At 39.7% G+C, this 22969-nt stretch overlaps 1 protein-coding gene across 1 annotated transcript in view; it reads left to right on the top strand.

The window, feature by feature from the left end:
- The window catches only part of Smad9 (SMAD family member 9), a 66194-nt gene extending 45126 nt beyond the window's left edge, over positions 1-21068 (top strand). The window contains exons 4-6 of the mRNA XM_020184377.2: positions 1714-1935; positions 13338-13594; positions 17529-21068. Coding sequence (XP_020039966.1) covers positions 1714-1935; positions 13338-13594; positions 17529-17672 — 623 coding nt within the window. The 3' untranslated portion in view covers positions 17673-21068. The remainder of the gene's footprint in view (positions 1-1713; positions 1936-13337; positions 13595-17528) is intronic.
- The last annotated feature ends 1901 nt before the right edge of the window (positions 21069-22969 follow it).

Below are 22969 nucleotides of genomic sequence, written 5' to 3' on the forward strand. Positions count from 1 at the left end.
AGTGGTGTCTTTTACCTAGCTAAAGGAGTGCTCTTAGAAATATATATATATATTTATATAAAAATATAAATGTACATATATGTAAATGGCTTTTGTAAATGTTTTTTGTGTTTTAACAGGCTTGATAAGTGCTGCTCAACTTTAATGTTCATGTAAAGCATGTGGCAATCTTGTAGAAATGCAGTTTTTGATTCTGCAGATCTGGGGTGGGGACCAGGAGTCTGGATTCTTAGCCAGCTCCCAGTGATATAGAATCACACCATGAGCAGGAAACCTCTAAAAGCTTTTGCTCCTTGAAATATCCCAGAGTGAACTTTTTTATGAGTGGAGATCATTTTGTAAATCAAATAGTAGCCCCCCTAATTTATTTGCTTCATAAATTTATATTTTAGTGCTTACAGGAAGGCATTGTATATACAAGAATTACTACCATATTGAAGGAAAAATAATACAATCAATAGGTAGAATTAGGGTATGGGTAGCATAAAAAGAAAGAACTCTAAACTATGATTGGTTACAGAAAAACTTACTTTTGCTTTAAAATTTGGTGTGAAAGTGCATGGTGGCATACACCCATAAGCCCAGCACTTGGAGGCTGAAGCAGAAGAATTGAGCGTTCCAGGCCAGACTAAGCTACATAGGAAGACGCTGTCTCAAAACACCAAAAAAAAAGAGCATGTGAAACAACATTCATGGGATTCCAAATGAAATACAGCTCTCTTTAAAATACTTCAATGATACATGTCACTAGATATCCCATATGTACACAAAAGAGAATATGAGCACTTGTCTGTAGAAGGGTTTTGTTCTTTCTTAAATTAGTATTTTTGGCTTTTTTAAAAATCATATTCAAACTTTTTTTTCTTTTATTATTCATATGTGCATACAAGGCTTGGGTCATTTCTCCCCCCTGCCCCCACCCCCTCCCTTACCACCCACTCCGCCCCCTCCCTCTCCCCCCCACCCCCTCAATACCCAGTAGAAACTATTTTGTCCTTATTTCTAATTTTGTTGTAGAGAGAGTATAAGCAATAATAGGAAGGAACAAGCGTTTTTGCTGGTTGAGATAAGAATAGCTATACAGGGAATTGACTCACATTAATTTCCTGTATGTGTGTGTTACCTTCTAGGTTAATTCTTTTTGATCTAACCTTTTCTCTAGTTCCTGGTCCCCTTCTCCTATTGGCCTCAGTTGCTTTTAAGGTATCTGCTTTAGTTTCTAATCTTTATTTGTTAGAGAATGTTACTTTGCACAGAGAAAGATGCTATCTTTCACATGTAAAGACAAGGTGCCTGCCGGCTTCCTTTTAGCTGTATTTACTTCCGGGGTGATGTTTTACATCAATTTGTTTGTGTTGCCTTTTCCCTGGCCCCTCATTACTCATAAATATATTTACAAATGCTCTAACCTCAGAAGATTAATGAGGACCATGGTCTGTGCCACACAGGTGTACTAACCAAATAAACTAATTTCAAGAGCTTCCATTAAAGAGACAGGTTTAAAAGACTGGAAAACAAAGTACATAACATGCATATATGGAAATGCCATGATTGAAACACTTTACCATGTACAATTTAGAATATGCCAATTAAAAAAAGATGAAAGCAGCATACGTGGGGTTTTGAAAGCCGTTCATCTCTACTTCCTGGTGGAATTTGGTAGAAGCCAGGGTGGGACAGTAATGATGTGCCATCTGACTCACTTTCTTTCAGACTTCCGGCCAGTTTGTTACGAGGAGCCCCAGCACTGGTGCTCAGTCGCCTACTATGAACTGAACAACCGAGTTGGGGAGACGTTCCAGGCTTCTTCCCGAAGTGTGCTCATAGATGGATTCACCGACCCTTCAAATAACAGGAACAGGTTCTGTCTTGGACTTCTTTCGAATGTAAACAGAAACTCAACGATAGAAAATACCAGGAGACACATAGGAAAGGGTAAGAGTGAGCTGTCATGCATTGATGCAGTCTTCTGAGCAAAAATGTGGAAATAGAAACCAGGCACGTACTGGCCATGGAGTTTCACAGATAGACCCCAGGGCTGGCGAGCTGTGGGTTGGTTCCGGTGTCACCCTTGGGGAGGACACATGGGTTTTCATAGACCTGTTCTTTTGCTTCTGAAGTCAATAGGCCATCTTTGGGGTGACCTGGGGTGGGTGTTGTGAAGTCAAGACAGGGTAAATATGAAAGTAAAGTGAGATTTTTCAAAGGACACATGGGTTTTTTTGGGGTAGTGCTAAGGTTTGAACTTAGGGCTGTGCACTCGCTAGGCAGGTGCTCTGCCTGTTGAGCCATGCCTGCCCCCCTCTTTTTCCTCTGGTTATTTAGCAGATTGAGTCTTGCTTTTTGCCCAGGCCAGCTGGACCATGCTTCTCCTATTTTATGTTTCCTGCCATCATTAGGATGACAGGTGTGCACCACCACATCCAGCTTTTTTTCTGTTGAGATGGGGTCTTGCAAACTTTTTTGCCCAGGGTGGTCTGGAACTATGATCTTCCTGATCTGAAGCCTCCCACATAGCTAGATTTATAGGCATTTTTGGAGTAGAGTCTCACTTTATGCCTAAGCTGGACTAGACCACTTTCCTCCTATTTGTACTTCCTGGCAGACCTGGGATGACAGGCAGGTGCACCACTGTGCCCAGCTATTATTGGTTAGATGGGATCTCATGAACTTTTTTGCCCAGGCTGGGCTTGAACTGAGATCCTCCCAATCTCTGCCTCCTAAGTAGCTAGGATTGTAGGCTTGAGCCACTACACTATGTATTATTTTTAATTGTTTAATGATGCTAACTAGGATGACTCTGAAGAAGAGGAAGCTGGCTGATCGTTATGATCAGGTGAAGTAACCAATGGAATCTTAGAAGCTAAGTGGTCAGAGGTAATGTCAGACTTAGGTTTGAATGCCGCTGGTAGGTGATGGGGGCTCTCCTGTGTCCTGGTGGTCAGGGTGATAGCTGGTTGGGCACAGCTCTCACTGGTCTCTGACCATTGAGGGTTTTTGAAACTAACCTCACCTATGTGAGCGATGGCATCACGCCCCAGCTGAGTGTGAGGCCAGGTTGAGGACCTTTAAACACTTCCTTTTTCAGGAGTCACAAGTGGAAAGAACCTTTAGTGTTTGATCTTTTCTCTCCCCATCCAGTAAAGCAGCTCTGATCCTTTTCATTGAGATTTCCAAGGGGGAGGGAATTCATTATTTCACTTGGTGGTGCTTTCCAATGTCCTTCCTAACATAGCTCTGACATGCCCCCTGTTCTAGGACCCAGTAAGCCATCAATTAGAAACAGATTGAATCCATTTACTGATGTTGGCTCTTTTATATTATTGTTATTATTTTGGTGGTATGGAGTTTGAACTCAGAGCCTCATGCTTGCTAGGCAGGCACTCTACTTCTTAAGCCATGCCTCCAACCCTTTGTGCTTTAGAATATCTTTCAGATAGGGTCTTGTTTTTGCCCAGGGTTGCTTTAAAATGTGATCTTTCTCCTCTTTGTGCTTTCCACATAGCCAGGATTACAGATTTGAACCACCACACCTGACTTGTTTGTTGAGATGGAGTCTTGCTAACTCTTTGCCTGAACTGGCCTTAAACTGTGATCTTCTTGATCTCTGCCTCCAAAGTCGCTGGGATTATAGGCATGTGCCACTGTGACCTGCTGGTGTCAATTCTTAATGAAGACAATTACTGTATGTTTATTTACCTTCTGTCTCTTCCATAGTGGCTCTGAGGCAGTTTATGGGAAACCTTTTCAGTGAGTTGATAAATGAAAAATAGAAAATCAAAAACTGGGGTGGGGGAAGGAGATAAGAATCCAAGTACAGATTTCCCTCTGAGCCTGTGGGTTCCACATTCACAGATTCAACTCACCTCAAATCAAAAACATTGAGAAAAAAATACTATGTCTGTAGTGAACATGTTCAGGCAGTTTTTCTTCTGATCATTCCCTAAATCATACAGTGAAGCAACTATCTACACAGAATTTACATCATATTAGCTGCTATAATTCATCCAGAAGCCTCTCAGGAGGCAGAAGCAGGAGGGTCACAAGTCTGAGGTCAGTCTCAGCAAAGTTAGTGACCGTCTCAAAAACAAAAGGACTGGGAGTGTGCTGAAGTTGTAGAGTGCTTGTCTAGCATGTATGAAGCCCAAAAGTTCATCTAGAGATGGTTTAAAGTATACACGAGGATGTGCATAGTTTTATATGCACACATTAAACCATTTAATACAAGGGATTTGAGTTCCATATCTACAATAGATCCTAGAACCAACCCCCAGGAATACCAAGAGATGACTATATGTCACCCATGAGGGTCAATCTTGACAGGCTGTGATTTGCTCTAGGTTTCCTGACAGGGAGGGCAGACAGAGGAAATTCAATCTATAACATAATTTTTCTCCCAAAGTGAGATACATAGCCATTCCTCTAAGGAAATAATACTTTTCCTCTGGTTGAATTCCTTTCTTCCTTCCTTCCTTCCACCCTCCCTCCCTCCCTTCCCTTCCCTTCCCCCCTTTCCTTCCTTTTCTTTCTGCTGAGTATGGAGCCCAGGGGCCTTGTCCCTGCCAAGCAAGTGCTGTACCACCTGTAGCTACACCTTTTTCCCCTTTAACTGAATTCTTTTAAACAAGTTTCTCAGGTCTGGCTTTACTTTCAAGTGATTTTTATAAGTATCTGCAGCAAAACCTGAAGACAAAACACTAACAACCCAGCACTGTGAGCTGTTTGCCGAGGGCTTATCAGATGGGGCTGCATCATAGACTTGTGCTGGAGCTGTGGATCCAAAGACAGAATTAAGAACTGTGAAAGGGGTGTAGAATAGGCTCTGGGAACCTTCCTGCAAGTAGCTTGTTCAAGGTGCTACTGACAATGACAAGGGAAGTAGATGTTCTGTGTTCCTGACAAACCACATGAGGAAGAGCCAGGCTGATGAGCCCTTCCAAAAGCCAGGATGCCTAGCCTGGTGCTCTCCTGGACAGACAGGCATTCCACTCTCATGTGATCCCTAAAACAAAATCACAGGAGTCTCAGAAAGCTGCTTAGGAATTACACTAATATAAAATATAAGATTTTTTTTAGAGAAACTACAAGGGATGCCATAAAGCATAACAGAAAAAAAAAAAGGGTTATCTTGCATATTTTAAAGCAAAGGCCATCTGTCTCTTGTGAGATCAGGGGAAGATCTCAGTTGCTGCTGTGGCTTATCTGCTTCTGAACATCGTGGCTTCCTAGGAGGCGGGCCTGGCTAAGGTTGCTGCAGAATGTGCTCCTGGGTTAGCAAAGAAGGGAACTTACTCTGTGGAGTTATAAATAATAGAGACAAATTTTGGAGGTATGCATTCATCTCACAGATATTTACTGAGCACCTGTTCTCAGCCAAACTGGATACCAGGGATAGGGCAGTAAAAGACAAAACCTCCTGCTTTCATGGATTATGCATAGCTAGGGAGACAATTTATATGTGCATCAAATAGAAAAAGGAAATTTATGTATGTCAAATAGAGAAAGACCAAGCAGAGGAAGAGAAGAGATGGGGGCAGGTGCTGTACTTAGAGCAGCATTGCTAGTTAAGGCCTTCCCTAGAACGTGACATTTGAACAGAGAGCTAGCCAGGGAACTAGCAACAAGGACATCTGGGAGAAAAGTTTTCTAAGGAGAGGAAACAGCAAATGCAAAGGCTCTGAGCTACCTGTCACAAGAGGATAAGCAGCGTGTGGGGAGCAGAGGAAGAAGGCGGGACCAACAATCTGGAGCCCTGAGGCCATTTTAAGGGCTTTGGCTTTGACTTTAGGAAATGGACAATAGAATTGAGGCCAAGGAGTCCATACAATCTGACTTTATATTAAACTTTCAAAGGATCCCCTGGCTGCTGTATTGAGATTACTCTGTGGAGAAAGGAGGAGACAGAAATAGATGTCTACATGTTTTTTTTTAAATTACAGTTAGCAATGACAATGAACCATTTGTCTCCTCAGAAATGATTGGTTAGCTTTCAGGCCACTTTGGTTTGTGATCCTGGTTACTTAAAATTAGTCAAGTTGGCTGGTCCTCCCAAAGGAGGTGCGCACTGGGAAGTGCATGCACTTTGGATTGTGTTTGCTCTGGCAGAATGGTTTCTGCTGACTCAGCCAAGCTTTCTCACCTGGCTTCCCATCTCCTGGGATACACTGTGAGGCAGTGTGGTTGGTACAAAGCATGTATTAGTTGCTGTGCAAAAGGAATGGAACCCATTACTCCTGCCTTTACTAGCAAAATGCTTTAAATAGCTACAATTAGACTAAAGGTCACCACTTTAATATCACAGGCAGCACCTCAAAGAATCAGGAATGCCTAGTTCTAATATAGGATCTGTCCACATTCTTCCTCGAAAATTAGGCAGAGCACTTGAACCAGATGCATGCTAAATAATAATAAAATGATGACAATGATGATGATGATAGCCATCTATAATAAGTGAGGTATCTGGAATGTACTTTAGCTGTATATTTTTTGAGACAGGATCTAGCTATTTGCTATGTAGCATAGGGTGGCTTTGGAATTCACAGTGCTCCTGCCTCTACCTTCTGAGTGCTGGAGTTGCAGATTTGTGCCACCATACCTGGTTTACCATACTGTTTCTCATCCTTAGAGTTACTGTAAGCTAGGCTCTGTTAGTCCCATCTTACAGATGAGATGACTAGAGCTCAGAGGGTTTGGCTGGTAGCTTAACACATGGTCAGCCCAAGGTGCCACAGATTCACACCCATCACCCAGCTGCTCCCCCTGCTCCCTCCTGTCTTTTCATCTTGACACACTTCACGGTGCCTTCCTAACAGAACCAAATCTTCCAATGAAAACACCTATCGTCTCTACAGTAGCGGTGTGCTCTAATCATCTCTGTGGTGCTGAATGAAAGTCTTGCTTACAATATAGTGTTGAAATTTTATAGTGATTTACTTTTAAAGTATAAACAAGAGATTTTATATCTTCTTTTTTTTTTTATATCTTCTTTTAAAAAATACAATGCCAGCCAGGCGGTGGTGGCTCATGCCTTGTAATCTTAGCTACTCAGGAAGTAGAGATCAGGAAGATTGCAGTTTGAAGACAGCCTGGGCAAATAGTTTGGGAGATCTTAGCTTGAAAAATCCCGTCACAAAAATAGGACTGGTGGAGTGGTTCGAAGCATAGGCCCTGAGTTCAAACCCCAGCACTGAAAAAAAAAAAAAAAAAGTATGATGCTTAAAAAGGGAGTACTGTCCTGGGAATTACTTGGAGTTCTGAGTACCTCTGTGAGAAGATAAGAAGGCAAAGAACTTTTGATGTAGATTACTGAACAAAAGGCTAGTTCTGGATGATTTAAGACTGAGTGAGGTAAGAGCCAGCCTAGACAATTAGAGGATAATACTTGTCTGCTTTTTTGAAGTGGCTTTTCAGAATACCTCAATTTCCAAATTAGTCAAACCACAGCTTTGCATTGACTGCAGGAACACAGGCCTTGACTTAGAATTGTCTTTCTTAGAAATTCATGACATAATATGTTTGTGATCAGTAACACATCATTTCTGAGCACCTGTGATTTCTAATGTAACTTAAGTTGGCTTTTTTACCTTTCTTTTTTTTGCAGGTGGTTAGGGGTTGAACCAGGGCTTGAACATGCTAGGCAAGCGCTCTGTCACTGAGCTATACCCAGCCCTCTGCTGGTCTCTGAATGAAGAGTCTGTGCTAGGTTCTTGGTATGCAGTAACACTTTGAGCATACCAGGTTCATTTCTCTTCTGCAGGTATAGACATGTTACATTTGTCTTATATCTGCTCTTCCCTTTTGTGGGCAAAAAAGTAGATAATTATGATCATTCCTGAGGCATTAACCCCAGTTATTGAACTTATTGAGGGAAACCAGGACTATCCTGCAAATAATTATCACACTTTCCAAACCATCAAATTGTTTTTGGAGTTAGTTTTCTAGCTTGTCTCAAGTTTTGTAGAATTCTAGTGGTTCTTCCCATCTTATGAAAGGCATTGTCCGATGCAAGGGTTTGGTTCACCAGTTCCTTGAAAAGAGAATCAGCTCTTCCCCATGCAATTTGGTTTGATTCCTTCTTCCAGGAATTACTTCCCTGCCTTGAAATACCTCCTCCATTCTGGTTTTGAACACATTTAGGTCTTTTCATCTTTAAAAAAACAAGTCCTGAAAAATTTTAACATGGCATGTCATACAATTATGGCCATTAAACTTGACATTGCAGAACATTTTATATCCTAAGAAAATGTTCATGACATATTACTAAATGAAACAAAGTTTAAAAACAACCTGGAGAGTATGACTGCAATTTTGGTTCTAAAAACTGCACTTAAAAAAAGACTTAAAGACATATCACAGATGTTAGCTGGGGTTATTTCTGGACTGTGGATTTGTGGCTGATTTTTATTTTCCATGTCTGTATTTTCTGTTTTCTGTGGTGGAATTTTGCTCATGTGAGGATGGGGAGGACACAGGACGTATGGGTGCCCTGGGTTTGTTATAACAGTAGTGAGAGAGAAACATCACATACCCCAGCCTAGCCCAGTGAGAGTGGCCAGCTGTGTGATTGGCAGCGATGGGATATTCAGTGTTGTGCTCCTGGGCCCAAACCTGCTTGTTCATCACTGCTCAGAGGGACTTAGTTTTTGAGTACAGATTTGGAAGACCAGCTTTGCTACAGTCCAGAGATGACTTTCTGTGAATTTAGAAAAAGATGATTCTTCCTCAAGAGAAACCACTGCCATCTGCTGGAAAAACATCGTAATAATTATACAAAGTTTGGAAGACAAAGAGGCAAACCCTGGAGTTGTGCAGTGCACAACTTTGCCTACTTTGCTGTAGGCAAAGTCTGTGGAAGACCAATTCTGACCTCTGACCTAAGCTCTGGTGTGGATTTGAAAACTTATGTTTTTAAGTTAGTTTTTGATCTTACATCATTGTGGGAAATTCCAAATGCAAACAAAAGTAAAGAGAGTTGTAGTGCAACATGTCTTCCTGTTCCATCTCAATAATTGACATTTGGTGACATCCTTTTTCATCTGTTCTCCATATTTTTGCTAGAGTATTTTAAAGTAAATCCCAGACTTTGCATCCTTTTACCCATGTATTTGAGTAGATATCTAACTTTATAAGGAAAATTTTTTAAATGTAATTATTATATTCAGAAGTCTGTGCTTTCTGAAAGTTCCATACAATCCTGATAATGAGCCTGGTTTTAAAATTTTCAGAAGAGAAGACAGCAGAGGCAAGGGGAAGGTCAAGTACAACCTCTAGTGAGGGAGGGCATGGAATTGTTTCAGTGAGTTGAAGATTTGCTAAGAAGAGTGGAGAGGCATCAGGGTTGATTGTGAGCTCCGCTTTGCATGGTAGTACTTCCCAACTCTGAGTAAATACCAGGGCATTGGATGCTCTCACCAACCTCCCAGCTGCCCTCCTTTCAGTTTTCCTTCTGGCTTCTCTGTCATTTGAGTCTACAGAAGAGGATTAAAGGGAAACAGAAGCAGTATGACCCCTCAGACCTAAATCAAACTAAGGTGCCTCTGCTCTTAACTAACCACCACACAGGACTCAGAACTCACCAGTCCTCACAAAAAGTGGGTGGTAGTCACACACAAATGCAAAGCTTAGATTCTGGATTCTCCTGTCCAGCTTTTTTTTTTTTCTTTTTGAATTGTGCTAGGTGGGGGTACATTTTAGCATTTACAAAGGTTCTTAAAATGTATCAAATATATCATGCTTGAATTTACCCCCTCCACTGCTCTCCTTCACCCCCCCCTTCCCATTCCTGGAACAGTATCAACAAGTATCATTTTTGCATTTACATACATGTGTATCCATTATTTCCACCATATTCATCCTCCTACCCTTTTCCCCTCTGCCTCCCCGTCCCACCGGTGCCAACCTTCTCCTGCGCAGAACCTGTTCTGCCCTCCTGTTCTCCAATTTTGTAGAAGGAAAAACATAAAAGATAAAATGAGAAACAGCATTTTGCAGGTCTGAGATAAAGATAGCTACACGTGGAGATTCCTAATGTATCTCCCTGTGTATATATGTATTACAACCCCAATTGATTCACCTCTTCCAGTCCTCTTTACTCCTCCCTAGTCCTCTTCCCATGGTGGCTCTGGACAGTTTAAGATTTCTATATTCATTCCTGTACAGTGAGCACATCAACCTCATTCAAGCTTTTGGTTTCCTTTCCTTGCCCTATCGCTCCCTTGCGCGGCCTCCCCTTAGTGTGACCTGTGTCCCATAATACTGCTGCATTTGTTTTAGGTCTACAATCTGTATCTGAGGGAGAACATGGGCTTTTGGCCTTCTGAGCTTGGCTAACCTTACTTAAAATGATATTCTCCAGTTACATCCATTTACCTGTGAATGACAAAGTTTTATTCTTTGTGGTGCTTCAGCCACAGAGGAGTACTGGGATTGCAGGTGTGCATCACCACACACAGCCAGTTTTTTTTTTTTTTTTTTGTATGTGTGTGTGTATTGGTTTTGTTTGGGTTTTGGTCTTTTTCTTTTTTTTTTTTTTTTTTTTTTGGTAATGCTGAGAATCAAACCTGGAGCATAATAGCAAAGTGATCTATCACTGAGCTACTTCCCCAGCCCTCAGGTGGTACTTTCTTTGGGGGCATTTATCCTTGTTGTTAGGAGTTAGAACAGTTGACAGGATTGTAAGACTAGCTTTGTTTTATACTGCTTTATCTAAAAAGTTGCTAAATTATAATAATTAATATATCAATTGCATATTTTATTGCAAGGAGAATAGGTATGATGTCACCTTTCAGCATTTCATTAAGAAATGGCAGTATGTAAGTTGCAATAAAATCTGTACATACTCATTTTCCGGTACTGTTTTAAAGGAATGTCCCATAAAATAAGGAGTTCACAAATAATGAATTTCAGTGGGTGAAACCATGATGGGGATATAAAACTGCATGAGACTGTCTGTTAGTATGAATGGAATGAGATAATAAAATCTATGAAAGTCCTGTGTGGCAATAGATACCAAGTATCATGTACTTTACAGTCCAGCCTGTCTAGTTCCAGGGACTGGTCTGTAGCAGTCTGAGCTCCTAATCTGTGTTTCTCAAAGCAAGGCAGCATCAACTTCACTTGGGAACTTGATAGAAATGCAAATTGCCCACCTCACTGTGCATCTGTGAAGGCTAAAGAACTGGCAGTCTTGAATCCAACACACATGGCAGGCTCAAAGCCATTATTTTGGCCTATCAGATGGATGCAAATACAATTAGATGTCTACTCTACTCCTCTGTAGATGCTGCTGGCTGCCTCTAGACAGAGCTGGCTCCTTCGCTGGGATACTGGCTCTGGTCTGGTCTGGTGTTGAGTGGGCTGCACATGTTCATCCCGTTGGCTCAGCCCCTCTCTTCTCTCTGGATGTTATACTACTTACCCACCTGCCCAGGCTCTTCTCTGTTTTGTCACTCTGCCAACTTGTGCTGTGGTTGCAGATAAGTCTTTAACATGCTTGAAAATCAACCTCTAAATAAAGACCAGGGTCAGATAACAAAAATCTTATCATTTCTAGGAAATAAGTTTTGGGAGGATTATATATTTAAAGGTCATTCAATTCAAATACCTATTAAACCCCACTCTGTCACCTGCTTTTAAAAAACCACCACCATGCAAAAGGCAGGCTCTCCCACCCTAGGGGTGCACAGGAGTAGTGAGGGGAGGCAGTGCTGGCCTGGCCTGGCAATGGTCCCGCCATGTTGCTATTAACAGCCAATCAGGACCATTCTTTGGCTTCCTTATGGCCATCCCTGCCTCGTGGCTACCAGGCCAAAGGATGTTCAGGGAGACAAATAATGAAGATGTGGAAGAAAAGGGAAAGGAAGGCTGAGAAAAGAGAAGAGGGGAACCAGTCGGAAGCAGGCAGTGACAGGGAGCCTTAACCCTAAAACCTGGAGCTCTGCTCTCTCTGTGTGGCTCCGAATCCATTTCGTCAGAGTAGTGTGGTTGTAATACATAATACTGAAATTTATTCATTTCCACTATCTACCTGCCCAGGCTCTTCTATGATTTTGATACAGGCAAAATTTTATTAAGGGAAAGAAGATAGGACAAGGAAATGATAAGTATGGCAGGAGATAGTCACATAGAAAATGCAAATGTGTACTTAGAATCTGACAAACTCTTGGCAGCTGTAGCAATAATGTTTCCTAAATTCATGGTTATCCAAACTGGGGTCTGAGAAGCACTGGAAGTCTCCAAGTTCTATTCTTCAAAAGTTTTATATTTTCATTTTGAGAAAACCAAAAATATAACAAGTATATTCTGGATGGCTGCTACAAACACCTTTTAACTCTGTGTGTGGGGGGGGATGTTTATAATGATAGACATCTAGAGCTAGAGAATGTTTTTCCCTGTTAAACATTGGAGAAAATGTATCCTGGTATTGAATATTCACTAGACTAGAACTTCTTCATTTTATCTAATCCTGGCCTCTTGCCATAAAATTAAGCTGAATCTTCAACCCAGACATTGGGAGAGAAAAAATCAACTAAAATATAACTTGGAAGAAAACTAACATGAGCAGCAACATTCCCAGGATTGCCTTTGAATGTTAATCCCAAAAATGTTAGAGAAAGCGATGTAAGCTACATTTTCTTATGAGTTTTTATATGAGTATATCTGAAAGTGTAGTGGGAATATCACTTATGATCTAATTTATAATAGTGGGTGATAAGCCTCTAAAATGAAATAGGTCTCTTTGATTTATTATTATTTTTTTTTTGAGACAGGACCTCACTATGTAGCCCAGACTGGCCTAGAACTAGCCTCTTCCTGCCTCTACCTCCCAGAGTGCTGGGATTATAGGCATGTACCATAACACCAGGCTCTTTAAAATATTTGTTATTAGAGAAATAGATTTATAATTGTTAATAAAAAATGTTTAAACTTCACTTATTGCTTCCTCTGGAGTGGGTTTAGGGTATATATTTAAGTAACATTTTCATGCTATTAACTGTGTCATTCAATTTAAATTTTTGTTTGTATAGGTACATGAAGGATTATTTGGGGTGTTTTGCACTATATATTGAGAGTGATGGGAGTAATGAGATATGAAGGCCTACCAATTGGTTCTGGGGAATAATTGCTTGCATGGGTTACACTTTTATTTTATTTTACACTTTTAAATGGACGTTTGGAAAACACAAAGGATATAATGAACACAAGTTGGCACGTGGGTCACACCTCTTACTCATCTGTCATTGATGATATGGATTTCAGGTACATTTAGACTCCCACCCAGCTTGAGGTGATAAGACCGAAGGGAACGGTATTTGCAGGCTGTGTTTTTGTGTCCTCAGGTGTGCACTTGTACTACGTTGGGGGAGAGGTGTATGCCGAATGCGTGAGTGACAGCAGCATCTTTGTGCAGAGCCGGAACTGCAACTATCAGCATGGCTTCCACCCAGCTACTGTCTGCAAGATCCCCAGTGGGTGCAGCCTCAAGGTCTTCAACAACCAGCTCTTTGCCCAGCTGCTTGCGCAGTCGGTTCACCATGGCTTCGAGGTTGTGTATGAGTTAACTAAGATGTGCACTATCCGGATGAGTTTTGTTAAGGTAAGGAGTGCTTGCTTTCAGATTGTTAAGGTAAGGAGTGCTTGCTTTCAGATTGTTAAGGCAGAAAATGAAAAACAAAATGCAAAAGCACTCTCAGTCGATATGGCATTTGTCCAGCCAGTTCAGGAGGATGACAATCCTTTTTTGAAATTCTATTAGCAGTTTTTAGGAAGAGCTCCTTGATGAGGCTAAGCTGTCTTGTTTAGCAATTACATCAGCATTCTTAAGCATATTACTTTTGGAGGAAAAACAAGTTAAAGTAGCTATCTGATTGTTTTTAATGCAGAGGAAAAAGTCACAATAATAATTTTATCAGTTTAAATGCTGGAGATTTCCCCACCCCTTAAATTGCCAAGCACTGATGTAACAGTAAATGTTGGTGAACTTGCCTAAATTGAATAAGACCTTCTCCTAACTCTTAGAAAGCATTCAGACAAACTGAGGAGATAAATACATAGATAAGCTACAAAAGGGAACTGGCTCTAATATAGTATAAATTAGGTGCTGGTCTAGACAGATGTGGAAGAACCATTGAGGTGGGTGTGGTTAACTCTAAGAAAGTGGTATACAGTTAGATTCTGAGTGTTTGTTGGATTTCTTCAAATCTTTCCAAGATTGCTATGAAGTTTGAGGAACCAATGAAATGACTTAGTGGGAAGGGAAAACAATGGGGTTTGCACATTCAAGCTAACGGCCTAATTTTATCATCTGCTATTTTATCTATTGCAAAGTGTTTGCAAATCATCGCAATATTTTAAAATCATAGCTTTTTTTTTAAAAAAATTAAACATTGGACAATGTCACATACCCATCCAAAAAAGCAGTATGGCTTGCTCCAGGGTTTTTTGTTTTGCTTTAAGTAATTTTTTTTTTGGTGGTACTGGGGAGGTTGATACCAGGGCTTCACATGTGCTCAGCAAGTGTCTGACTACTCAGATACATCCCTAGTCTTAAATCTTATTAACACTTCAGGTTATTGTGATAAATGATTGCCCCATTTTTCTGTACTCTGCTTATGTTTTTGTCACAGTTATAATTTTAGTAATTATTTGAAAAATAAGAATAAAAACATATAGTTTTCATTTAAAAATGGCTTCTTGAACTACTTCTCTTTCATGATGACCAATAGTTTTATTCAACGTCACTGTTTTAACATTTTTACATTGTAAAACAGTAAACAAGTCCCTGGAAACCTTTTCAGGTGCCCTGTCACTTTAGAGCCAGCAGAGGGCATTACATTGCCATTAGTGAACAGTCGTTTGAACCTGGCAGATGGTTTTCTCTAGGCTTTTTAATTTAATTTATTTATTTTTGCTTTTTTTTTCCATTTTACTCTGGTTATTTTTTTATTATCATAATGTTGTACTGGGGGTACATTGTAATATTTAGAAAAGTTCTTACAATATATCATAGTTGAATTCACCCCCTCCAGCATTCTCCTTTATTTCCAGGCCTTTTTAAAATGAGGAAGAAATGCCAACATCACATAGGTAATTACTTCACTGTTATACAAGCTTGCATAGAAATCTGATTTTCCTAAGATCAACTGCATGTATCTCTTGGATAGGCAACATTTAGGTTTATAATGCTACATAATTCATGGAAAACAAATTCTTAATTTTTTGATGTGTGGGGGGTGGGACTGGGGCAGCACAAACTCTTAAGTATTACAAGACTTTTTTTCTGTGGTACTAGGGATCAAACTCAGGGTTTTGCCCATGCTAGCTAGGCAAGCACTCTACTAAACATTCCCAGCACTACAGAGACTTTAAAAGTAAATAATAACTATGGATGATGAGTTTAAAAATTATATGTGACTACACACTGGTGGCTGCTACTGGAGGTGAAGAGACAGATCATCTTTAAGGTCTCTTTCAGCTCTGATTTTTACTGATCTTAGCATTCCCTTGTTTATTCAGTCAACAAATATTTTTTGGGTACCTGACATGTGCCAGGCTGGACACTGCTGTAGGCACTGGCATCCATCAATAGTGACCCATAGATCTCTGCCATTGTAGAACCAATATGCTGGTAAGGAGAGATAGGCAGTAAACTACAGCCATGATGAGGGAGGTGCATGGAATGAGACAATGTAGAGTTAGGCAAGGGAATTTGGAGTGCTGGAGCATAAGAGGGCTGCAAGGTAGGGTAGGCATAACTGAAGAGATGACTGTCAGCAAAGTTGATGAGTATGCCTGGAACTTTAGAGGTACAAGCAGGCCAGAGTGACTGTGGCTTATTAGTGGGGAGATGAAATCAGAGCAGCTTCCAAGAGTTTGGCTTTCAAAGAGATGGCGAGACTTTGCAGGAATTTCAGCAGAGGACTTTCATGGCCTGACCTACATTTTTAGAGGGTCCCTTTGGCTGCCATATGGAGAACAGTTATGATATAGACAAGGTGAGAAGAGGGAGACCAGTGAGGAGGCTATTGTAATATTCAGCTGTCCTATCAGGAGAGCTCCAGAAGAGCTTTGAGAAAAGGAAAGGTTCCCAATCATGAAGGCAGATTTGATGAGGAAAAGAGAGTTAGAAAGATGAAGTTAGTTGCCTTTAACTAAGAAAGAAGAAGATGCAAGTGGATCAGGCTTGTAGACAAAATCAAGAGCTCAGTTTTAGTGATAGCAGCTGTGAGGTGTCTGTCATACAGTCAAATGAAGATATGGATTGGGTAGTTAGATGTCAGAGTCTATTAGGGGAGAGAGGTCAGGGTGAGAAATACAAACTTGGAATTGCATACATATGGACAATATTTAACTCCATGAGTCTGTATAGGATCACCATGGCTTTGAATTCAGAGAGCACAGAGGGTCTGAGACTGAGCCCTGGGACACTTCAACATTAGAAGATGAGGGAGAAGAAAAGCAGCCAGAGAAGAAAACTGAGAAAGGCCAATCAGTGAAGCCAAAACTCTGATAAATGATAAATAGATAAATGGATTAGTGAATCTAATTGTACATAAATGGATGGAACTGCTTATTTGATAAGACAGATCTATCTTTGGCAAGAGGGAGAAGGCCAAGTGAGTGGTGCAAGCATGTGGAAATTCTCATGTCTGGTGACATTATTTTTCTTAAGAAAATAAGATAGACCATCAGTTATAAGTGGATGGGGGAGTAGGCAGTAGAAGCTTTGGGGGAGAGGAGCAGGAGTGAAGCAGTCAGCTAGAAGGGGAATTGAGAGCAGGGAAGTGTGGTGCAACTACCAGGTAGAGAGTTGCAGGTCTGCCTAAGGACCATGGTCACTAATAGAAAGTGTAATCAGGCAGCATGGTTGTATTGAAATCCAATTTTTAAATAGCTCAGTGCTCCCAGTCACAAAATTAATTTGCTTGGCTGTGATCTCCCTTTATTTTTCAAATAACTTCCTACTGATGCATAACATATAAGATGTAAGTATGCAAATTTATCATTTATTTATTTAGTGTCTCTCCTATAAATAGTGATGAATGAGGAATTGTTGTGCAAGCCAAGAAAGAAAAGATACAAGTTCTTACAATCAACTCTGAAAATCAAAAGTGGCCTCCAGTTCTCTCTTTACAACTCCAATCCATAGTCTGCCATTTTGTGGGGCATGTGGTCTCCAGCACAAAGTGGGTGGATAAACAGAAGGTTGAATTTCTTCCCATATAGAAGGGAAATGATTGCCAGCATTTCTCATGTGATGGGGCTAGAGCCCCAGACCATCTACTGGTTGGTGTCTAATTGTGAATCCAGGTTGAAGGCATGGATCTGTATTCCTCTGAGGTATCAGGTTGGTGCAGAAGGACTCCTGTACTTACAGGAAGGTGGAGTCCATGCTCTCTCCCTCCAGATATTAGGAGCTGCTGGGAGTGTGTGCTGTGCAGACTGACCACTTTGCTCTGCCTGGGAGCCTTGGGTTCTGGAGCCTAAGGTAAAGAAACACAATCACTCTGGGCTTCATTCTTTCTTTTCAGGGTTGGGGAGCCGAGTATCATCGCCAGGATGTCACGAGCACCCCCTGTTGGATTGAGATTCATCTTCATGGACCACTGCAGTGGTTGGACAAGGTTCTGACTCAGATGGGCTCTCCACATAATCCCATTTCTTCAGTGTCTTAATAGACATTTCTATAGAATAGATGCTATTGCAGGCAGTGGCTTACACCATTTCAGATTTGCAGCTAAGTGAAGTTTCTAAATACATATAATGTATACTGTTCATATTTTTTATCACCATTTGTTTTGTGCTACCTAGTTAACCTGAGGCCAATATAGTGTGGTTAGAAAAACAGGTTTTCTGAGCCTATGCTATAAGAAGCATCAGCTTCTTTTGTGGGAGGAAATAAATGAAAGGCAACCATGTCAAGAGTATGTGAAGGGTGCCTGCTGAGTCAGAGGCAGCTTTCGTCAGCCTGTCGTTATAAAGCATGCATGAGGCCTCAAAGAAACACCGAAACTGCTCCTATAGAAAAAAACCCCAGTTATTAGTAGCACTAGAGCAAATCACACTTTTAGACAAACAAAGCAATCAAACCCATACAATTAAAATGATGTCACTTTTAGTGCTATTGGCAAGAGAAAAACCATCAAGCTTGTACACCAAGTTAGGAGATAAGCCACAGAAACTGTTATTTCTGTAGTTGAAATATGTATAGCTAGACCACTGTGCTGATATCAATGGTACATTTTGAACAAATTTAAACTGTGATTGGAAAAGAAACTGTGAAGCTAAGAGTCATGTTGCCTCAATCTACCACTGTAAAAAATGAATCTAAAAAGGGAAAACAAGTATGAAAATAGCATGACAGAAGTTGTAACCCCACATGGTAGGGTAGGTCCAGGATTTAGTTCAAGAAGCACCCAGGAGCTCCTGCTTTCCACATAGGAAATCAGGTTCAGCCTGCCTGGTTATTCAGGTTAGGTGATCCTGCAAACTGCTGAGTTTGCACAGTGGGCCACAATACTGCATGTCAGTCCTGTGAAGGGAAGTAGCAGCAAAATAAAAGCTCTGGACAAAGCATCAAGCGTCTACTTATGCCTTTTAACATTCCCACATTAAAGTGTCCAGGTTGGGGCACCCTTTGCTACATTTTCCTGACTGTTGGCAAATATTAACTACTTACAGATTATTAGAACAATAGTAAAGGCCTTTGAAGAAATCTAGACATGATGTTGGATCAAATCTATGAATTACTTAATTAATATCTATATTGATTATCAATGGGTTAAATCTGGAAGCCTCTTCTAAGCTGAATTCTCCTACCTGAAAATAACTTACCAAGAAAGGTGAAAATAATTTCAAACTCCCCTATAAATTTGGGGAAAAACAGTGGTATGGAATAATAGGACAGCTTTTAAATATATATATATATATGTGTGCGTGTGTGTATGTAATATTAAAAATTTGTTCTTTCTTTGGATGATAAAGGGAAATCCCCCAAATTTCTAGGTACTTGCCACCCACTAAACACTGCATTGCTTAGAAAAATATGTCATTTCCTCTTAAAATTTAAGATGGCAATTATGCTGTAACAGACAGTTCTTCAGTAATTCAAGAGGTTTCTTCATCTACACCTTCTCTCTAGCATTAGAGTACATGTAGTTGTTTCTCATTAAATTGTATTCAAGGTAGAAATCATATGCAAAAGATGAGTGAGTTTCTTCTGTCACCTCTTGTAATGACTAGTTATCGAATAGAAATATATATATGATAGAAAATAATTACTATATTTTACACTAAATATAGGTGGCCCACTTAGTGTTTAGGAAAACCCATAGTTTATTGGTTCATCAACTATGTATTGTGCACCGATATGTGCCAGGTACAGCATGAGGTACTGTGGAATCAAAAGTAAGAGACAATCCCAGCCCTCGTAGAGCCGAGAGTCTAATAGTAACTCCATCCGCACAGACATCTTCTTGTTTCAGAACTTTTAAAACAAAACATGCACACTTTCTTTTGCTTGAAAAAAAGAATAATAATTTCTTAATTATCTCTACTTTGAAAATTTTTTCCCCTTGTCTTCAGAGCAATCAGATAATGGGTTCCTTGGATAAATGCTTCTTTTCTTCCATGTCTCAATTTTTTCCCCATTCTTGCTTTCCAATTTTCTAATAATTTTCCATCTCCCTTTTTCTTGGAAAACTCATTAACATGGGGCTGGGTGGCATAGCTCAAGTGGTATAGCACCTGCCTGGCAAGCGCAAGGCCTTGAGTTCAAACCCCCGTACCGCCAAAAGTCATTAATATGAGGCATCTCATCTGATACCATTTCATGGGTGAGTGTTAAGTGCACACAGTGTTTGTTCCAGAGATCAGACACAGCTTTCTTAACCTCTCTACAGTCTACCAAACTCATTGTCTGGTAATCTTATGCCTTTATAGAATTAACCAGAAGTAGTAGTTTATAAATGACATTAAAAAAGCAAAGCAAAACCAAAAAAACAGATTTGTCTGCAACTTTAGGAAACCAGGGCAAAACATTGCAGTGCACTTGAATTATTTCTGTGAAAGAATAAATTATGAAATCGGCACACAGGGCACCAGTTCTGTCTCACAGAAACCTTTTTTAGAACGCCTGCCTGTGAAATTCAGAGAACGTAGAACTGACAAGAAGAAAACCCTCTGGTCGTAACACAGTCACATTTTAGTATTTCTTTTTTCTTTTGCTGCTAAGAGTTCTCAAAACTACAATGTAGTATTTGGTTTCAGACTTCTAAATGTAGTCATTTAGTATTCACTTCATGAATCAGATGAGCCAAAAAATTGAACAACATTCTTTTACAGGATCAGGAGCAATGTGGACAGGCTAGGGCTTTAAACACATCAGCACTGCACATGTTTCAGGTTGCCATGCCCATGGATCATGTGACAGAGGGCAGGAACATTTTGGCCTGCTCACAAGACCCAGAACATGTATCATGTTGTCCAAACCAGTATTTTTTTTGTCTGTTACAAAATGAGACGTAGAAGTTTGTGTTAGTTATGTGATAGGTTATAGCTGCCAGTGTTTCAGAACCAAAAAGATGTCATTTTTAACACATATACTTCATGTTTTGTTTTGTGTTTTTCCACTAAGTATGTATTAGGAAAAACTGGCCAACTACTTAGGATTTAGAATCCCCTTTTAATTGTCTTCTAAGAATATGGATGCCTGCACAACAGTACTACCAAAAGCATTTTATAAGTATCATTTAATAGACTTCAGGCTTCTGCTTAACTTTGAATGTGTTCCAAATATTTGGTATATATAGTCAATAAATAAAGCAAAATATAACATGCATTCCAAATTGTCTTACTTGCTATGATTTAACAGCTGAACTGTACAACAAGGTTAGGTAATCCTGGCATATATTAAAGATAAGTTCAAATGAATAGAAAACATACCAATGAAAAAGAGACTGTCATTGAGTGAAGTAATGCTTTTGATTTTAATAGCCTTGGCTTCAATCATCCTTAAAATGCACAAGTATACTGTCATTTGATTGTTTATAATAAAGAATACTGTGCTGAAATGTCTTTTGGCTCAATTTTCCTATAAGCTTCATAGAAGAACTCACTGTGGCTCCTTAAGACACTTAATCTTAAACTGTTCTTTTTTGAAACTAGGATTTTAAAAACTCACCATGCTATAGAGAAATTAGGTGGTGAGTTTGCATTAAACATCTTGGAATAACTGGCATTAAGTACAGAATCTTCAAGATACTCTGGAGAAATTTTAGAGACTATATATATATATATATATATATATATATATATATATATATACTTCTTAAATTATGATGGGGTAGAATCCCAAAAGACCCCTTGTGAGTGGAAATTATGGTAAGTCAAAGTGCAGTGAACACACTTAATCTACTGAACATCTAGCTTGGCAATGCAGCACATTGTAGCACGGGTTGTTTGCCTCGTGGTCATATGGCTCACTGGTAGTTGCCCAGCACTGATAAAGAGTGCTGCATGCATATTGTTACTCGGTGAGATGCTCAATATCCCTGGACATAAAGGAAATGCAGATCAAAACCACGTCAAGATTCCACCTCCCTCCTGTTAGAATGTCTATCATCAAGAACACAAACAACAAATGTTGGCAAGGATGTGGAGAAAAAGGAACCCTTATACACTGCTGGTGGGAATATAAGCTAGTATAACCACTATGGAAAACAGTATGGAGGCTCCTCAAAAAACGAAAAATAGATCTGCTATATGATCCAGCAATAGCACTCCTAGTTATATACTCGAAGGAATGTAAGTCAGGTTGCAGTAAAGGCACCTGCACACCCATGTTTATTGTAGCATTATTCACAATAGCTAAGCTATGGAAACAACCATGATGCCCCACTACTAATTAAGAAAATATGGTACTTATATACAATGGAATTTTATTCAGCCACAAAGAAGAATGAAATTTTGTCATCTGCAGGTAAATGGATGAAACTGGAAAACATAAGTGAAGTTAGCCAGATTCAGAAGGTCAAAAACCACGTTTTCTCTCATATGTGGAATATAGACCTAATACAATACAGCAATATTATGAAAACAGGTCATGCTAAAGGGAAGTCATACATGAGAGGGGGAGGGTTCAAGAAGGTGAATATAGTTGATGTACTCTCTATACAAGAATGAATATAGAATTTTAAAACCTGTAGAAATCACCATAAGAAGAGGACTAAGGAAGAAAAGAGAAAAATAAAGGAGATGAACCAATTCAGGTTATATACATGGAAATGTCACAAGGAAATTCTCTGTGTAGTAGCTATCTTAAACCAAAAAAAAAAAAGTCATCTTTTTTTTTCTTTTTTTTACAAAATTGGAGGATAGGAGGGCAGAACAGGTCCTGTTTGGGGGGGGTGTTGCTACTAGTGGGAAGGGGGAGGAAGTGGGGAAAGGGCGTGGGAGGGTGATGCAGTGCATATACTGTGTACTCATGTATGTAAATGGAAAAATGATACCTGTTGAAACTATTCCAGGAATGGGGGAGTGGGGGATAAAGGAGAATGATGGAGAGGTGAATTGAAATATGATATATGTTATATTGTAATTACTTTCGTGGATGCCACATGTTCCTTCACTCAGCACAACAATAAAAAACCATTTAGTATGGTTTCTATGGAATGTATATCCCTTTTGCAGAGTCACAAAGTCAAAACCTCATAATTTAAAAACTCATAAGTTGAACATGTATACATAGAAACTTTTTTCCTGGGTAGTAGAAAATATTAAGTTAAATTTCAGTGTATAGGAAATGATGATCAATTTTATCATTGTGAACACGTATACATTGCTATGGTTGCCTGTTTAAAAAGGTACTAAAAGAAGGCTAGAGAGGAAATATTAAGATGAAGGAATATGAACATATCTAAAAAATGTAAATTTTTAATCCCCTCCATTTAAATTTCTTTCTACTCTTCAAAGA

The sequence above is a fragment of the Castor canadensis genome, chromosome 10, assembly GCF_047511655.1.
Source record: "Castor canadensis chromosome 10, mCasCan1.hap1v2, whole genome shotgun sequence".
Classification (NCBI taxonomy): Eukaryota; Metazoa; Chordata; class Mammalia; order Rodentia; family Castoridae; genus Castor; species Castor canadensis.